Here is a 20,592-nt window from a genome sequence, read left to right as displayed (position 1 = left end):
AAAAATTATTATTATTATTATTTTTAAATCCAAACCTGAGCCAAGATCAATCAATGTCATGACAAATCCCAGCCGCTCTACCACTCACATTATCCTGATTGGGTTACAATTTCAACCTCCGCCCAAATATCCTGACATCAATTCCATAAATGGGCCTAAATGTCACTATCCACCATTATACACTGTATGATACAAAGGGATCGGTCATGTCTACCTGTTGTCCAGTGGTATATAGAATAATTTACAAAAATGTAAATAAAACTCATTAAACGCATCACATCCTGGATCATCAATCAATCACCTTCATGAGTCCCATAGCAGAGCTTCAAGGGGACAATGGGCATCAAGATCCAGGTGCTTACAGACCAATGGAATGGCTATAGTCTTAAAGCCAAAGACACGATCTCCACGATATCTCTAAACAAGGCGGACTGCATGATTGTCCACCGCACGCACGCGAAGTCCGTCTGCATCAGCAAAAGCATTCAAGAGTCACAGGCACGTTTTATTGAAGGCAGAGAGAAATGAAATGGGCACACAAAGCTCAGAGAAAACTTGTTTGAACAAAAATTGAAACTGATTGAATTGACCAGACTCGGTGTCGCGTAATGGTCAGGGCATATGCTCCAAGTCTGCGAGGTCGGCGGTTCGAACTGGACCTCAGCCGAGTCATACCAAGGACTTTTTAAATGGTACATGCTGTTTCCTTACTTGATGTTTGGCATTTGAAAAGGATAGATCACAGACAAACACCCATAGGTTGGCAACATTACATAGGCTTCACAGGCCCTCCTGCATTGAAGGTCTTTTGTAAGGGAATTCATAGTTGACCGAGACAGCATTGGTTGTACCACTTGGTTTGTATCCGTCTTTTCCAATGTGCTGACATCATGATTGAAGCAATGCAGGAACCCACTCCAATTCTGCGGCAGCCATGGTCTTACATAGCTTGACTGTTTCATCCATGAACCCTGGGCCGACTGCCTTGATACCATGCACAGCCGTGCAATGGCTAAAGGAGGGTAAAACACAATGGAATGTGATGAAGTAATACAGGAAAATCCGTCCGAAATAGAACCGAATGAACACCGAGCAAGGTACGATTGAGGCCATGACCCATGTCCCTCTCACATCTATCCCATCCCTGCCACCAGTTTCATTCCACTCTCCGGGCTACTCTATTTCTGCCCTGTAGTGCGAGCAATAACCCAAAAGCACAGTATGTCGCAAGCATCATCAGTTACACAATCCTATGACAAGGTTTAGACGTTTCCATCACTGTAACTGCCGTTTTCACACGTCATGGGTTATTTGGCGAAAAATTTATAAACTTGATGCAATCTCTGTTGTTTTATTTCAAATTTGAAGGAATCTAGCATAGGACGGCATGCTGCGATCAGCAGGACCTGTGCGTACCCCCAATTTAAGGATACCTGCTGCCCATTAAACTGCAAATATCAAAGTCTGTCAATGTGGACTTTGACGTTTGAACCAAAGGTGCTTATAGATGAAAAGTTATTCAATTTTGCAATTAGACTGCATTGCTTAAATTCTCCTGCTATACTTATAACAAGGAATTTTTTAAGGAGCATCTGCTATATTGTGCTGTGATTTTTGATTTTTATTGGTATTATTATCCTCACCACATTCCCACATTTAATACGTTGTTTCACACTTTCATTGGGCATGTTTTAGCGAAGAGATGGGTTAGCCCAGCGAGCTCAAGTCTATCCGATTAGGCAGAGGTGCTTGGTTACCATGGCAACCAGAGCCCCATTCAAGCTCACCCAAGGGGCACAAAATAAACGGATTATGTGAAAAATCTGAGAGATAACATTAAATTTTCTGAACTTGGAAAAAAATCCAGCCCGCCTTGAGTCTTCCTCTGTCGCAAGAAAGGGTTATCTGAGGATCCTTATCAAAAAATTGTAGATGAATTGTATACAATACAAATGACAGCTCAGATGTACATTCATTATGCAGCATATGATTTATGTTATGTTTCAGGAAGAATTGGTGTAAGAAAAATAAATCGAACCAAATCAGCAACTGCATTAAATTCATAATGTGATCGTGTTCAGTTTCAACTGGCACGTATTTAATTATATCATCATCAATTTACTCTTTCCTCTCCAACTCGCTCATTGCAAGTTCCTTGTGCTTATATAACTAATGGTGGCATGTCTTGTGAGTGCAAATCATTGCAGACTAAGTTCCTTTTCCCCCTTTCTATTTCTATCTCTCTCTTTCTCTCACCCTTTATTATTGTTACCCCAGCTGGAGGAATATGAGAACCGTTACCGACAATGTCAGGATTCAGACCCTACACCTCAACACCCTCTGGCCAACCGCTGCAGCACTACACCAAATGAGATTGTACTTGCTGGCAGGGTAGGTTACACAGTACTATAGTGGAGACATGATGAAATCACTGCATTATTTGGATGCAGTCGGATGATATTGCGTTTCACTCTTAGATGTTCCCACATGAGCAATCATTGCTTTGGTTGTTGATTTGTCTGTCATCCCTGCCTGCCCTTCTGTGTGTGTATGTTTGTATATATATATATATATATATATATATATATATATATATATATATATATATATATATATATATATATATATATATATATATATATATCTATATATATATATATATATATATATATATATATATATATATATATATATATATATATATATATATATATATATATATCTCTATATATATATCTCTATATATCTCTCTATATATATAAAGGAGGAGTGTCTGTGTGTGTGTGTGTGTGTGTGTGTGTGTGTGTGTGTGTCTGTCTGGATGTCCGCTTATAACTCAAGAACTACACATCGGAGAAAAGTTTTAGACACAGATTCGGAATCAGCATAAAATCCTGGTGGTTATAGGCTACGTTTTATTTTAATATCAATGGTTTAAAAAACCGCGCCAGCTGCAATTCCATGGTGTAGTTTGTGGCGGCGCTATTGCCCCTTTCCGATCCCGCGGTTGCGCGTATGTACAGTATACTGTACGTACATATTTATATATTTTCAATGTGCTTTTTATTGTATTTTAAATTGTTTTTTAGCTTCTTTTATTGTTAATTTATGTACTATTGTATTTATTTTAAATATATTTTTAAGGAAAACAAATGTTTTCACGTCCGTAGGAGTGACGTAAAGTCGCACATAATGACAAAATGCACGCCATTTTTTCGCGCCAAGAACGAATAAACGGTAGTTGAGATTTTATTCGAATTCAAATTCCATTAAATTTCAACTGTTGGAAACAATAATTATTTCAACTGTTGGAAATTGAAATAATTATTGTTTCCAACAGTTGAAATTTAATGGAATTCGAATTCGAATAAAATCTCAACTAAAAACAAAAAATGTCGCGTTTTAAAATTATGACGTCATCAGCGTATTTCGGAACGTTAATTTTTCAACTTCATATTCGGAATCAGTACGTCCCAGAGCAACTACAGCACACCTTAAATGTTTAAAAAACCTTCGGGTTTTAAAATTATGACGTCATCAGCCTATTTCGTAACGTTAATTTTTCAACTTTGCCGACAATGACTTCCGACCTCCAGGTTTGGAATGCGGGACCAATGCCATTTGACAGGGAATAAAAAATAAATGCGACATTCAATTGACGACAATGACTTCCGACTTGACTCCCCCTCCCCCTCCCCCTCCCCTCCCCCTCCCATCCCCCTCCCCTCCCCCTCCTCCTCCCCCTCCCCCCTCTTCTCCCCTCCCCCCTCTTCTCACCTCTCCCCCTCTTCTCCCCTCTCCCCCTCTTCTCCTCTCCTCCCCGCCCCCCCCCCCGTTCCCCTCCCTTCCCCCGTCCGGCAATGCCGGGTACTTCCCATGGCATCTCCTCCTAGTATGTGGGCTGCTCGAGGGTTGGAAAACCAAGCAATCTTTATGTCTTGGCACCAAGTAAGAAAACCAGAAATGTTGTATACCAAGAGGTTTTGAGAAATTGAAAATTGACAAAACGTCATGTAGGAAATGTGCTGTGATATTGCTCTAAAATATACATGTTCTTTTCATCATATATATTTGTCTTATTCTTATTCAACCTGGGCGAAGCCGGGTACCTCAGCTAGTATGTATATGTATATATATATATATATATATATATATACATACAGTGCCTTCAGAAAGTATTCACACCTATTGGCTAAAATTCACATTCACACCTAAAAAATTGCTAAATTGGCTAAAATGCTTAGGGTCATTGTCCTGTTGGAACGTAAATCTTCGCCGCAGTCTAAGGTCTTTTGCACTCTGAAGCAGGTTCTCCTCAAGAATTTGCCTGTATTTGGCTCCATTCATTGTTCCCTCTATCCTTATAAATCTCCCAGGCACTGCTGCTGAAAAGCATCCCCATGGCATGATGCTACCACCAGCATGCTTTACGGTAGGGATGGTGTTAGAAGGGTGATGAGCTGTGTTCAGTTTCTGTTAGTCGTAGCGCTTTGCATTCAGGCCAAAGAGTTCAATCTTTGTCTCAGCAGACCACATATTAGTTTGCCTCATGCTCACACAGTCTTTCGTGTGCCTTTTTGCAAACTCCAGGTGTGCTGTCATGTGCAGTTTCTCATGAGCGGCTTCCGTCAGGCCACTCTCCCCATAACGCCTAGATTTGTGAAGTGCTGCAGAGAATGTTGACCTTCCGGCTTGTTCTCCCATCTCAGCCATTGAACTCTGTAATTCTGTCAGAGTGGTCATTGGGTTATTGGTCACCTTCCCGACCAAGGTCCTTCTTGTCCGGTTGCTCAGTTTAGTCGGACAGCCAGCTCTAGGGAGGGTCCGGGTAGTTCCATATTCTTTCCATTTCAAAATGATGGAGCTCACTGTGCTCTTCGGAACTTTCAACACTCTAGAAATTGTTTTATACCCTTTCCCAGATCTATGCCTCCTCACAATTCTACCTCGGAGTTCTACGGTCAGTTCATCGGACTTCATGGTAGAGTTTGTGCTCTGCCATGCATTATCAACTGTGGGACCTTATCGAGAAAGGTGTGTTTCTTTCTAAATCATGTCCAATCAATTGAATTGGCCACAGGTGGACTCCAATCAAGTTGTAGACATTTCAAGGATGATCAAAGGACATTGGATGCACCTGAGCTCAATTTATAGTGTCATATCAAAGGGGTTGAATACTTAATGACGAAAGACATTAAAAGCTTTTCACTTTTAATTCTCCAGTGAAGGGAAATCTTAATGCTGCTGCATAAAATGACAATCTAGACGATTGTGTGCTTCCAACTTTGTGGCAACAGTTTGGGGAAGGCCCTGTCCTGTTTCAGCATACCCCCATGCACAAAGCAAAATCCATACAGAAATGGTTTGTCGAGATCGGTGTGGAAGAACTTGACTGGCCTGCACAGAGCCATGACCCCAACCCCATTGAACACCTTTGCGATGAATTCAAACGCCGACTGTGAGCCAGGCCTAATCGCCCAACATCGGTGCCAAACCTCACTAATGCTCTTGTGGCTGAATTGAAGAAAATCTCCACAGTAATGTTCCAACATATAGTGGAAAGCCTTCGCAGAAGAGTGGAGGCTGTTATAGCAGCAAAAGGTGGACCAACTTCATACTAATGCCCATGATTTTGGAATGAGATGTGTAATGTTTGGGTGTCCACATACATTTGGTCATGGAGTATATATATATATATATATATATATATATATATATATATATATATATATATATATATATATATATATATATATATATATATATATATATATATATATATTACAGTCATCCCTCGTTTATCGCGGGGGTTACGTTCCAGAACCCCCCGCGATAGGTGAAAATCCGCGAAGTAGAAACCATATATTAATTTTATTATTTTTATATATTTTAAGCCTTTAAAAACCCTCCCCATACTCTTATAAACCTTTCCCACGCTCTTATAAACCCTTTCTACACTCTTAAACACACTTTTGAGACCCATCCTTACGTATTAGAAAAATATTTGTACGTGTATATATAGCTGTACAGTATATTTGAAAATACTGTAATAGATACTGGGTAAGTATATCAATAATAGTTTTTACTGTACTGCACAGCAAAGAAGAGCATTACAGCTCTTCTGAAGGCGCCACTTCAGCAGGCGCCTCGTCAGGTGGTGCAGTATCTTCGTCGTCATCCGGAACTTCTTTTCGTGCTGAAGACGTAGGCGTGTCTTCTTTCTTTTTTCGGGTGAGGAACATAGTGATGGGCAGTTGCTGGCGCTGCCTTTTCTTCTGGGCGAGGAGGTTTTTATAGACTTCAATGCCTCCGTCGATTACATTTCTGAACTTCAATGAACGAATCATCTGGGGGTCCCATTCTTCAGCCCTTTCCTTAAGTTATTTTGCCATTCTCACTAGGGTTGCGAGGCATTCCAGTGATAGGCCTTCTTCTTCTTCATCCCCTGAACCCTCTTCTTCCTCTTCTTCTTCCTCACCTGCTGACTTCGTCATCTCCGCCAGGTCTTCGTCCGTTAACGGATCTGAGTGGGTCTCGAGCAGCTCCTCAACGTCATCGGGAGTCATATCGTTGAAGCCATCTCCTCCTAGTAATTTTGCCAGCTTCACTGCCTTATCTACTGCAGAGTGGTGGACTTCGTCAGGAGAGAAACCCTTGTACACGTAATCGTGGACTACTTCTGGCCACAATTTTTTCCAGCAGGCATTCAAAGTTTCTGTCTTCATCTCCTTTATGGCCATCTGAATATTTTGCAGACACGTTGCAATGGTGTACTCACGCCAGTACACCTTCAGCGAGACGTTTTCGTCCGAGTCCATAGCCTCGACCAGGTGCTACAGGGTGTTTCGCGTATAAAGTGCCTTAAATGCGCGAATGACGCCTTGATCCGAGGCATCCATGGGCTGTATCAGCGATGTGGTGTTTGGCGGTAAGAACTCTATTTGTACGCCATCATACGACAGGTCCAGCGCGTGACCTCCTGCATTATCCATGAGCAACAGCACTTTGAACTCGAGTCCTTTTTCTGCGAGATAAAGCTTGACCTCGGGAATGAAGCACTGGTGGAACCAATCCGATGTGAGGAGTTTCGTAATCCAGGACTTCTGGTTGTGCATCCAATACACTGGCAGCAGGTTCTTATTTTTGTTTTTGAGGACCCTTGGGTTTTTGGACTTATAAATAAGACCAGGCTTTATCATAAAGCCCGCAGCATTCCCACACATTACTAAAGTCACCCGATCTTTGTGGGCCTTAAATCCAGGGGCTCTGGCTTCCTCGATCATGATGAAAGTGCGAGATGGCATCCGTTTCCAAAATAAGGCTGTCTCATCCATATTAAAAACTTGTTCAGGCTTATAATCCCCTTCCTCGATGATCATCCTGAACGTCTCATTCACGTACCCCTCGGCGGCAGCTTTATCAGCAGAAGCAGCTTCTCCATGCAGGACCACGCTCTTTAGCTTAAATCGTTTTTGAAAATTTTCAAACCAACCCTTGCTGGCATCGAATTTGGTTGGTTTGGTGGGAGATGCGGTCGATGGTTCGGATTCGGGGTCGTCGTCGCCAGCGCCTTCAGCAAACTTGGCGTAAAGCTGCCTGGCCTTCTCACGGATAACGTTGGTATCCAGTGGGATATTCTTCTTCCTGCAGTCACTGATCCAAAGGGCCAATGCAGACTCCATCCTTACAATGGCCTTATTGCGTGAAGTTACCACCCTTTTCGCTGTCTGGTTAAAGGACACTGCTGCCGTCGCCCTTATATTATTTTCGTCCTTCTTAATGTACCGGACCGTAGATTCATTGAGCCCGTAATGGCGGCCTACAGCCGCAAAGCTTCCCCCTTCCTTTAACATGTCGAGGAGTTTCACCTTCTCTACGATATTAAGCATCTTCCTCTGGCGCTTAGGTTCAGTGCCAGAACCCTTAGAAGACGCAGAACGTTTACCCGTCATCGTAGGGCTTGAAACAACTTCACAATTTTACACAAAATGCACAAAAACACAACACCGCAGGATACTGAACAGCGTGCTCTGATTGGTCGCGTCTCATCCATCTGCCAATAGTGTGCCGCGTACGAAATCATCTGGGCAAACGAGCGCAAGCAACCCAATTTGGTTTTCCATACGCGTGATTCTTTGTCTACTCATTTATAATGCGTATTTTATTTCGATTTACTGTAATATTCTTTTAATATAGGTTTTAATTAATGTGTTATATTTTTATTTATATTATTATTAATTTTTTAGGCTAGAAAATGCTTATTTTACCGCAAAAATAATTAAAATCGACAAAAATAAAAATACCTATAGGCCGCAGAATCCCGCGATATAATGAAAAATCCGATATATAATTTTACATATACTAGCGAGAAAAACCCGCGATGTACCGAAGCCGCGAAAAGTGAAGCGCGATATAGCGAGGGATTACTATATATATATATATATATATATATATATATATATATATATATATATATATATATATATATATATATATATATATATATATACACACACATACACACACACACATATATATAACAGAAAGTTTTTTTGTTTGTTTGTTTGTCTGCACGCGCTAATCTCCTGAACGGTGAAAGATAGGAGGAAACCTCCAATACAAAAAATGTTGGGATGGGCCCCGGGAAGGTTTTAGGCGAGGTGGTTGACACCGGTCGAGGCCGCTTCTGCCGAGCTGGCCCCATTTCACAATTCAAAGCTGAACTGAATTATTGGAGTCAATCTTCTACGGCCGCGAGTAAAAGCTGAATTATAGTAGTAAATTCATTCAAAAAGAACCAAAAATGTCAGGGCGGGCCCCGGGAAGGTTATAGGCTAGGTGGCGAGGCCGGTCAAGGCCACATCGGCCGGGCAGGGCCCATTTTGCAATTAAAAGCTGAGCTGAATTATAGTAGTCATTCTTCTATGGCCGTGAGTAAAAGCTGAATTATAGTCGTAAATTCATTCAAAAGGAACCCGGCAACGCCGGGTGCTTTCGGCTTGTGTGTATGTATGTATGTGTATATATATATATATATATATATATATATATATATATACATATATGTCCATATACAAGATCAGATCCCTGAACTCGAGTGGGTACCACTAAGCAAGGGCCACAACAGCTATTGCTGCATGCATCCTGACCAACAGGAAATGCCTGTCACGACTTAACTTGTCTGTGGTACACACAACAGTTTTGGGGGTTCTAGAAATAATTTAAATTAAAAAAAAGCCCTTCTGGTTAAACAGTTACATTGGCTCCACCTATTAGGCATGAGCTTAGCAGAGCTACAGCCCCCTATTCCTCAGTAGGATTGTACTGGGATTGCCAATACCGGGAAGAGAATATAATTCTCAATTTTATAGGCCAGACCACCCCAGAGAGGGAATATCTATGGACACATGTTTCGGGCTTTTTTGCATGCATCAGCGTGAAGCAGAGTAAGCACCCAAGCTTGCACCACGTGCAATGCCAAAAGCAGTTAACATATATATAACAAGAAATAGCTTGGGAAACTTGGTGGTGCACATTTTCTTTCCACGCTGTCGCTTACGATTCGCCAATGAGTGATGAAACCGGTCCCACAACTGATGGGGGCGTGTACGATTGGGATTACCATTCATGTACTACTTGTGAATGTCTGCAGCTGTGGAGGAACCCGGGTAGGGTTCAAAATTACAAAGGGCTTACCTTGTGTAACCTATCTTGGTTGTCTTATGCAGCTTTGTTTGGCTAGAAGAGCAGGAGGGTTATATATATATATATATATATATATATATATATATATATATATATATATATATATATATATATATATATATATATATATATATATTGTTATGGATCTCGACGCCGGCCTTCTCCCCTTACCAAGGGGGGATTAGTCCCCTTGTCTTTGACTGGCCGACGGGACCCGGGACCTATGACGTCCTTCCCGGACAGCGCGAAATAGGGTATTAGGACTAGAATCGCTATTACCTAATTACTCGCGCTGCCCTGAAACGAGGAAATAAGCCCCGCACGAACCACGCGTGTTGAGACGCCGAGCGATGCATACACGCGATCCGTGTCGTTTATATGGTGAACCCGGTTCCAGCGATCTTATTCGTACCACGCTTAGTCAATGGATAAATCACAAAAGCGGTCGAATTGGGAAGAAAGGAATAACAAGATTTATTTACACTATTCACAATGGTTCAGAGAAAAAGGGGACACTTTAGTCTCACACGGGGTCACATACACACTCACACGGGGTTTGCAGCTGCAGGATGATGTTCCGCGTCCAAGGATGGCGCCCGTGCAGCTCCCTCCGGTCTCCGGCTCCTCCCGTGCAGATGGTAAGTAGAGAAGGCAGGAGCTCTCCGCGTGTCGTTTGGCGCACAAGGGTTAATACGGGGCGATTTGGTAGGGAGCGGACTTCGGCGGTTAATCACTGGCAGGTATTACCGCGTTTACTCGCATGGCTGAAGTAGGCGCTATTCGCCACCGGCGCGTCTGGCTGCAGCCGTGTACTCAACGTCTCTTCTTCCTCTCCTCTGGCGCGTACATTATACGATGGCGAGTTACAGTTCAATGCCTCAAAGCGAGTGATGCGAGTCAAGCTCTCTCCGCACAAGTCTTTTCACCAATGCCGTGTGCACGCGAGTCCTCCAGCGCTAGTCCTTCTCATAAGTCCTCCCCCAACAAGTCCTGTTCAAGGGCTTTGTGCAGTGACTTATATAGGCATGCCCCGCGAACCTTCTATAACTCACCAGACGCGCCTCTCCACGCCCTCTCATGCCATGCCGTTAGAGCCCTGGTTGGCTGGTGGCTCTTACCGTCATCGCCTCTGACGCTCCGCCTTGACGCCGCCCCACCCCAACCCCATGCTCCTCCTCCTTCTCAGGCCTACCTCGTGTTACTGGACTAGTGAGCGAGCAAAGGGCAGCAAAATGCTGCGGGCAGCCAAAGCGTAACACTGAGCGGGCAGCCAAATGGGGCACGGGATCAATTATGCCCATTGTGGTGGAATTGGAGGGTGGATGCAAAATGAACGGGACCTAAACTCATGTCTTTACACAACGCAGGTATCAATAGGGGAAATGGCCTATACTTACACATACTATGACATAACCAATACCACAAGTGGCCTACGTGTTGCTCGTGGACTAACTATGCGGGGCAACCCTTTAACCTTTAATGATCAATATGTGCTAATCTCAAAACCGTAGCAATATATATATATATATATATATATATATATATATATATATATATATATATATATATATATACACACACACATACATACATACATACATACATACATATATATACAGTCGCGTGAAAAAGTAAGTACACCCCATGTAAAGTTTTGACTTTTTCAACATATTTCAACATACAGCTATTTGATCTTCATTTCAACAATATTGTGATATAATATAATATAACATATAGGTGATATAATATAACAAATATCATGAATGAAACATTTACATTTGGGGGTCCATTGTATAATTTAAATAAACATAAATGCAAATTTCGCATGTGGAAAAAGTAAGTACACCCCTACATTTATCACTGCTTCAAATACCTAAAATTAGAATCAGGTGCACCAGCTCAGGTGCAAATAATTAGAACATCGTTAGAGAGGATCTTGGAGCAACCTGTCTTATTTAAACCTCAGACATTTAGTTTAGTTTGCTCTTTGTTGTTGAAGTGTGCGGCGTCACCATGCTTCGATCAAAAGAGCTCTCTGAGGCCTTCAGAAAGAAGGTTATAGATGCCTACGAGTCTGAGAAGGGATTTAAAAAGATCTCCAAACAATTTGAAATCAATCATTCGACTGTCCGGAAGATCATCGACAAGTGGAGAAGATTCCAAACAACTGCCAACTTGTTCAGGCCAGGCCGCCCCAGCAAGTTCAGCCCGAGAGCAGACCGCAAGATCCTGAAAGAAGTCTCTAAGAACCCCAGAATGTCATCACGGGACTTACAGGTAGCTCTTGCCACTGTTGATGTCAAAGTGCACGAGTCTACCATTAGAAAGAGGCTGCACAAATTTGATCTACATGGGAGGTGTGCCAGGAGGAAACCATTGCTGTCCAGAAAGAACATCAGGGCAAGACTAAAGTTTGCCAATGAACACCGAGGCAAAGACCAGCACTTCTGGAGCAATGTGCTCTGGACAGATGAGTCAAAGGTAGAGCTATTTGGCCACAGTACCAGAAGACATGTTTGGCGAAAACCAAAGACAGCATTTGACGACAAGAACCTGATAGCAACTGTAAAGCATGGTGGTGGAAATATTATGGTTTGGGGCAGCTTTGCTGCATCAGGGCCTGGGCAGCTCACCATCATAGAATCCACTATGAATTCTTCATTGTACCAGAGGGTGTTTGAGGATAATGTGAGGCCATCTGTCGGAAAGTTGAAGTTCAACCGAAGGTGGACCTTGCAACATGACAATGACCCTAAACATACCAGTAAATCCTCCAAGGAATGGCTGAAAAGAAAGAAATGGAGGGTTCTGGAATGGCCAAGTCAAAGCCTGGATCTAAATCCCATCGAGATGTTGTGGGGGGATTTGAAACGAGCTGTGCATGCAAGAAACCCCTCAATCATCGCACAGCTGAAAGAATTCTGCATGGAGGAGTGGGCAAAAATTTCTCCCAGTCGATGTCAGAGACTGGTGGACAGTTAGAATAAACGCCTACTTGAGGTTGTTTTTGCCAAATGGGGCAATACCACCTATTAGAGCCAAGGGTGTACTTACTTTTTCCACATGCAAAATTTGCATTTATGTTTACTTAAATTATACAATGGACTACAAAATGTAAATGTTTCATGATATTTGTTATATTATATCACCTTTATCTCTCAATATTGTTGAAATGAAGATCAAATAGCTGTATGTTGAAATATGTTGAAAAAGTCAAAACTTTACATGGGGTGTACTTACTTTTTCACGTGACTGTATATATATATATATATATATATATATATATATATATATATATATATATGTATATATCACTCGCGGTTCCTCGGGTGAGTGAGGCGTGCTTCGAGCTCTCCACGGCATCGAAGTTTGAGTGTTTTCCCATTCTTGTCTTTGTCAAATTTCCACTGGTTATTTTGCTGTGTACGTGTTATTGTGTGTTTCTAGTTGGTGTTGGTTTGTGGTTCGTGCAAACTTGTGTGTAGTTAATCGTTTTCTGGGTCGTACCTCGTGTGCGGCCTGGTGACTTGGGGCTTCCCTCCCCCCGTCGGTGTTTTGTCGGTTTGGGTTATTTCCTTCGCTGTATTGCTTGTTTCTTTTATTTTGTTTTCTCCCCCTCACCTCACCTCCCTAGACAAATAATTCTATATTGATTCTTTCTCTCCTCCTCGTCTCGGCTTGTGCCCCGCCCCCTGTATCTCGTTTTCTTCCGCCTCTGCTCCTTCTTTCTCAAATCGACGTTCTCGCTTGGAGACTTTTCCCGGATTTTTTTTTTCTTTTTTCCATCGTTCTGTTTGGATATTGTTGGAATATGTTTAAACCGCAGCCGTGATGCTGACGCCCCCCCCCCCACCCCCCCCCCAGAATTTACATGTTTTAAACGTTTCCCAGTGTGTACCCTGGTCAGAATAGGTACACCGTATCCCTGCGTGTCGTAAGAGACGACTAAGAGGGTTGGCGTCAGGAAGGGCATCCGGCCATAAAAACATTGCCTCAAAAAAGAGAACCATGACAATCACAAGTACATATGGGCAGGGTGCAGCCCGAAGTGGAGATCGGTTTCTGAGGTTTGGGACATGGAATGTGGGGACAATGACAGGGAGATCAGGAGAAGTGGTGGAAGTATTGGTCAGAAGAAGAGTGGACATATGTTGTGTGCAAGAGACGAGATGGAAGGGAAGTGGTGTGAGAATGGTGAAGGGTAGGCAGGGACAGAAATACAAGTTTGTGTGGCAAGGGTGCCCGGAGGGCGTGAATGGTGTTGGTGTCCTGTTTTCTGAGGAGTTTGTAGACAGTGTGGTGAGTGTGACTAGAGTGAGTGATAGGTTGATGATGGTGAAAATGATGATTGGAAAGCTCTTGGTGAACGTCATCTCGGGATATGCTCCGCAGGTTGGTCGAAGCGATGAAGAGAAGGACAAGTTCTGGTGTGCGATAGAGAAGCTGATGGAAAACGTGAAAGATGAGGAAGTTGTTGTGGTGGGAGGAGACCTGAATGGACATGTGGGAAGGAGTATGGATGGTTTTGAGGGAGTTCATGGGGGTTACGGATATGGTGTGAGAAATGGAGAAGGTGTAAGGATTTTGGAGTTTGCTGATGGAGCTGATTTGTTGATTTGTAATACTCAGTTCCAGAAAGAGGACAATAAGCTTGTTACATACACGTCAGGTGGGTCGACGACAACCGTTGACTACCTGATGGTGCGTCGGCGAGATAGGGGGCACCTCCGGGACACAAAGGTGATCCCGGGGGAGGAGGCTGTTTCACAGCACCACTTGGTTGTCTGCGACATAAGGGTGAAAGGTGCGAGGAGAGCTCGGCGGGTGAAGTACCAACCGAGAATGAAGGTGTGGAGGTTGAAAGAGGTGACAGTAAGGGAGGCATTAAAAGAGAGGCTGAGTAGGGTAGAGGATGATGTGGTTGAGCTTGAAAGTGGTTGGATGTCAATGAAAGCTAGTCTGTTGGGAGCCGTTGGTGAGGTATGTGGATGGACAAAAGGACCACCGAGGCACTCGGAAACATAGTGGTGGGATGTTGAGGTTGGAAAGAGGATTGACGAGAAGAGGAAGAAGTTCAAAGAGTGGCAGAAGGCGAAGGGTACGGGAGCAGAAAATGCAGAGCATGAAAGTTATAAGGCAGCCAGGAAGGCTGCAAAGAAAGAGGTAGCAAAGGCGCAGGCGGCATGTAGGAAAATGTTCGGAGAACGCTTGGATTCGGAAGAGGGTCAGAAAGCAGTATTCAGGATTGCAAAGCAGATAGCGAAAGAGAGGTGTGATGTGATGGGGGTGAGTTGCTTGAAGGATGAAGTGGGACAAATCGTTGTCGACCCAGATGGAATTAAAGGAAGATGGAAAAGATATATGGAAATGCTGTTGAATACAGAGAATGAATGGGATGGCAACATAGAGAGTAACCCAGTTTTAGGACCGGCAGAGAAGATAACTGAGAAGGAAGTTGAGGAAGCGATAAAAGCAATGAAGAGTGGAAAAGTGGGAGGGCCGACGGGAGTTGTGGGAGATATGTTGAAGGCAGCAGGAAGTTGGGGTGTGAAGAGAATGACAGAGATCTGTAATCTGGTGGTGAAAGAAGGCCGCATTCCAGTGGATTGGGAACTGAGTACCCTCGTCCCTCTATACAAGGGGAAAGGTGACCCTCTGGAGTGTGGCTCGTACCGAGCGATAAAGTTATTGGAGCATGGAATGAAGGTATTGGAAAGGGTGTTGGAGAGGAGGATAAGGAAGAAAGTGAAGATCGACGAAATGCAGTTTGGATTTATGCCAGGAAGAGGAACGACAGATGCGCTTTTCATTGTGAGGCAGTTGCAGGAGAAGTACATGGATAAGAGGAAGAAGTTGTTTTTTTGGGTTTGTTGATCTGGAGAAAGCATTCGATAGGGTTCCACGCAAAGTATTGACATGGGCATTGAGGAAGTTAGGAGTGGAGGAATGGTTGATCAGAGTAGTGATGGCAATGTACAAAAGAGCACGCACAGCTGTAAGGACGAAGGACGGGAACAGTGGTGAGTTTGAGGTGAAGGTGGGAGTGCATCAGGGGTCGGTACTAAGTCCACTACTATTTGTAGCTGTGATGGAGGTGCTGGCTCAGACCGTAAAGGAGGGTTTACCGTGGGAGTTGTTGTATGCAGATGATCTGGTGTTGATTGCGGAAAGTATGGATGGACTGAAGGAAAAGATGAACAAGTGGAAGGAATGTATGGAGACAAAAGGTCTGAAGGTGAATATCGGAAAGACAAAGGTGATGGCAAGTGGTAAAGCATGTGGTGAGGTGGAAAGAACTGGGAAGTGGCCGTGTGCTGTGTGCAGGAAGGGTGTCGGAGTGAACTCCATTCAATGTACAATGTGTGCTGAGTGGGTTCATCAAAAATGTAGTGGTCTGAGAGGGTCATTAACCAGTGTGGCAGCTACATTCAAATGTAAGGTGTGCACAGAGGGAGCTGCAGATGGAGGAAATGTTGAGTTGGATCTTGGAGACGGCGTGAAGCTGGAAGGTGTGAAAATATTTTGCTACCTCGGAGACATGCTGAATGGAGAAGGTGGATCAGACTCGGCAACGGTTGCTCGAGTGAGATGTGCATGGAAGAAGTTTCGGGAACTGAGTGGCGTGCTGATGAGGAGGAGAGTGTCGCTGAAGCTGAAGGGAAAGGTGTATGCTGCATGTGTGAGAAGTGTTATGATTTATGGGAGCGAGACATGGGTAATGAACGTAGAGCAGCAACGAAGGCTGGAAAGGGTGGAAATGCGAATGGTTCGACGGATGTGCGGAGTATCGTTGAGAGAGAGGAAGACAAATGATGAATTGCGAAAGATGATGGGAATATTGCCTGTGATTGATGCTGTGAAGAGGAACAGGTTGAGATGGTTTGGTCATGTATTGAGGAAGGATGAAAGTGACTGGTTGAGAAGAGTGATGGAAGTTAATGTAGAAGGAAGTAGAGGACGGGGAAGACCGAGAAAGACTTGGCTAAAGATGGTGGAAGAAGAAATGCGGGCAAGGGGGTTAACAAGGAGAGATGCAGAAAATAGGGCAAAATGGAGAAGATTGTCATGGGGACCGCAAGGCTAACCCCCGCTCTAGCAGGGAACATGGCCTTAAAATGCATGTTGTTGTTGTTGTGTTGTGTATATATATATATATATATATATATATATATATATATATATATATATATATATATATATATATATATATATATATATATATATATATATATATAGGCTCCATTCCATCTAGTTGCTTCAGGCCTCTAAAAAGTGAAGTCGTTTTAACTTGTCTTCCAGGAATACCAAAAGATGCAGTCATTCCTAAACGTACAATAGACCTCAATTTAATGTGCAGTAATAACTGTTTCACATATTCTCTTTCAGTCCATGTCAATGCATTTTCCTTGATGTTATTTCTCATCTGATTCCTATACATTGAATGGTCAATCCCATCTGACACCTGTTTGTGTCAATGAGGTAAATCCAATTCACTCTGCTTCATGGTACCTTTGATGTAATGGCGAGGCCACACAGTATACAAGTTTCCTGGTGACAAGCCACTAATTGAAAGCCATATTTCTATTGCTGAGAAACACTTAACATGACAAGCACATCCAAGAACTAGAGTTTACATGCATTCTCACATACTTCCCCTTTATAGTTTCTGTCAATCAACATGATGAAGAGATATATTTTTCTTTCATGACGTCTTTACCTTCACCTGATTTGAGCAAGGTATGATGCAGCCAATAACTTGAACTAGGAAGACCACTAGAATAACCTGGGAGATTTGACGTTTGCATAATTAAAGACAAATTGCAAACAGAAAAAGTCTCATCAAACTCACACTGCCAACAGTCATGTCGGCTGCACTACTGCCAAGTCAAGAGGCAGCTTCATTTCGAGGAGGGAAATACCTTGATGAAACTTACCAGTCTTGGTGGCAGCAATTTCACCTGACCTGTGATAAAGCCTTCAGTAATCTGAGAGCTTCGTGTTTCATTGAGCACTCTGTTTGGCTTTTTTCATTTTCTACTCAGCATTTCAACAAAAACTCCAAAGAAGTGACAAATACTATTTACATGTCAGCAGAGACACCACAAAGAATTCGCTCTGTATGTGTACCTGTCAATCTCTCTATATGTGTACCTGTCAATTTCTCTATATGTGTACTGTACCTTTCAATCTCTCTATATGTGTACTGTACCTGTCAATCTCTCTATATATGTACCTGTCAATCTCTCTATATGTGTACCTTTTTTTTTTTTTTTTTTTTTTTTTTTTTTTGTATACAAGATCGAGGCTCGTGAAAGAGCGAACATTAATCACACAGAAAGACAAACAGACACATAAAACAAATAACATCGGGAGCGGTAGACAAGATGGGGAGAGAGGGGGAAGGACACAAACACAACATTTGAGAGCAGGGACCGAGAGACATGGAGACATCGAGAGATCTGTGGGAGGGAGAGGGCTTTGGGGGGGAGGCATGTGAAGGGGGGGAGGCATGTGAAGGGGGGGGGGGGGGTGGGAGAGGTATAAACATATGGACACTGCCAGGATTTCCAGGAAATAAGTTGGAATTTCAAACAAGGTGGATCTGGGGTGAATTAGTGGGGGTAGAAAAGATCAAGGTTATGGATGGGGGAAGATAAGAGATGGTGGTGAACAGCTGTTTTAAAGACCTGGAGGGAGGAGAGGGATTGAAGGGAGTGTGGGAGTTTGTTCCACAGGCGGGAGAAAAGAGGAATGAAAGAGTGAAGGTGAGCAGAGAGCCGAGATTTCGGCAGTTTAACCATCAGAGGGTTGCTGGCAGATCTTGTGCGACCTGTAGGAATATTTGGGGGACAGAGCACAGAGAGAGCTGGGGGAGCAAGGCCGGAGAGGAAGTCGGTAGAAGACAGAAAGACCACCTACCTGCCTGCGGTGAGTGAGTGAAAGGCCCTCAGAGATAGCTTCATCGCGGGAGATTCCAATGATTTTGAAAGCTTTGGATTCAACAGCGTGAAGCCGAGCCAGGTGTGAGGCAGGAGCACCAGCCCATAGGGGAGAACAGTATTCCATTGAGCTGCGGATGAAAGCCTTGTATGTGGTGAGGAGCTCAGGTGTGCCGAGGAAGGACTTCGCACGACGGAGGATGCCCAGTCGGCGACTGGCTTTGGAGGCCAGCTTGGAAATGTGGTTTTCCCAAGAAAGATCATGGCAGATAGTGAGACCCAAAAGCTTGAGTGACAGAACTTCTTGGAGAGGATTGTTGAGAAAGTAGATGGGAGGGTTGTCCAGTCGATCTTTTCGGAGAGACATAGTAAGAGAGTGAGATTTGGCAGGATTGAAAGACATGTTCCACTTGTTTGACCAGTCTGTGATTTTGTCCAGGTCTTCAGAGAGTGAGGAGGCTGCAGACTGCCGATCTGAGGGAAGAGGAATGGAGCGGCAGAGAGTGGAGTCATCAGCAAAGAGATAGAGAGGATTTTCCAGAGAGTCAGAGAGATCATTGATAAAGACGAGAAAAAGCACAGGGCCCAGCACACTTCCTTGGGAACTCCAGCCTGAACAGGAAGGGGAGATGAGAGAAATCCATTCAGGGCCACACGTTGACTACGACCAGAGAGGAAGTCCGCAAGCCATGCATGGAGATTTCCATGGATACCATAGGAGGAGAGTTTGGTGAGCAGAGCTGGGTGCCAGACCGTATCAAAGGCCCTTGATATGTCAAGGGAGACAGCTCTGATTTCCTGTTTGGCATTGAGGACCTCCATCCATTGTTGAGACAGCAGAAGCAGCATGTCCAGAGTAGAGTGACCTGGTCTGAAACCAAATTGATGATCAGAGATCAAGCCATTGGAGAAGAGGAAAGATTTCATATCCGAAGCAATGATGGATTCCATGACTTTGCTGATAATTGGGAGCAGGCTGATTGGTCTGTAGTTGCAAGGATCTGTTTTTGCACCTTTTTTGTGTAAAGCGGTAATGTTATCTGATTTCCAGGATGCTGGCAGATGACCTTGAGCAAAAGATAGGGTGAAAAGAACAGAGAGAGGGTGAGATAGAGCGGCAGAGCAGGATTTTAGGACCCGTGGGCTGATGCCGTCTGGTCCAGTTGCAGAATCAGAGTCGAGGTTTGACAAAAACTCCTCCACCTTGTCAGGAGAGAAGGACACAGAGTCCAGGAGCAGTTGGGTTCGACTGGGAAAGGTGGGAACAGAGAGAGATGGGTTTGGGACTAAGGATTTCGAGGCGAACACAGAGTTGAGGCATTCGGCTTTGTCACGTGCGATGTCAACTGTGTGGCCATTTGAGGTAAGGGAGGGGATGGAGGGGGAACAAACACCAGAAACGGATTTGACCAGACGCCACCAGGATTTGGAGGAAGGAGACAGGTTTGAGAGTTCATTCTTGAGTGAGGAGAGATAGTGCTTCCTGGCACTCCTGAGGGTAGACACACACTTGTTCCGAGCTTGGTGGAAGGAACTGAGATTTCCTTCAGTTGGATTAGCCTTCCAAGAGGCAAAGGCAAGTTGTTTCAGGGCAACTGCCTCACCACAAGATTCAGTGTACCATGGACGACAAAATCCGACATCCGACATCCGACAAAATACAATGCCGAAGCACACAGGATGGAAAAGGAGAGGGAGGGGGGCAGGGGAGAGCAGGACCTGTCAATACCTGTCAATCTCTCTATGTGTACCTGTCAATTTCTCTACCTGTGTACCCGTCACTCTCTCTATCTTTATGATGTTTCAAAGAAGGTTCGCATGGTTTTCAGTCAAACCTCGGAGAAATCGATAATATCCAGGAGAAATCGTTAATATCTAGGAGAAATAGTTAATATCTAGGAGAAATCTTTAATATCTAGGAGAAATCGTTAATATCTAGGAGAAATAG

The 20,592-nt window shown here is 43.7% G+C and overlaps 1 protein-coding gene across 4 annotated transcripts in view; it reads left to right on the top strand.

Moving 5' to 3' along the window:
• The window catches only part of LOC137439777 (SAM and SH3 domain-containing protein 1), a 570,774-nt gene that overhangs the window by 408,979 nt on the left and 141,203 nt on the right, over positions 1–20,592 (top strand). For 3 of the 4 annotated variants that reach the window (XM_078768570.1, XM_078768571.1, XM_078768573.1), the window contains exon 7: positions 2,278–2,391. The exons of the other annotated variant lie outside the window; for it this stretch is intronic. In XM_078768570.1, coding sequence (XP_078624696.1) covers positions 2,278–2,391 — 114 coding nt within the window. The remainder of the gene's footprint in view (positions 1–2,277; positions 2,392–20,592) is intronic. 4 annotated transcript variants of the gene reach the window in all.

The sequence above is a fragment of the Myxine glutinosa genome, chromosome 14 (genome assembly GCF_964187855.1).
Source record: "Myxine glutinosa chromosome 14, kmMyxGlut1.1, whole genome shotgun sequence".
In the NCBI taxonomy this organism is placed as follows: domain Eukaryota; kingdom Metazoa; phylum Chordata; class Myxini; order Myxiniformes; family Myxinidae; genus Myxine; species Myxine glutinosa.
The sequence above is the reverse complement of the archived record's forward strand: the minus strand, read 5'-3'. Positions and strand labels throughout refer to the sequence as shown.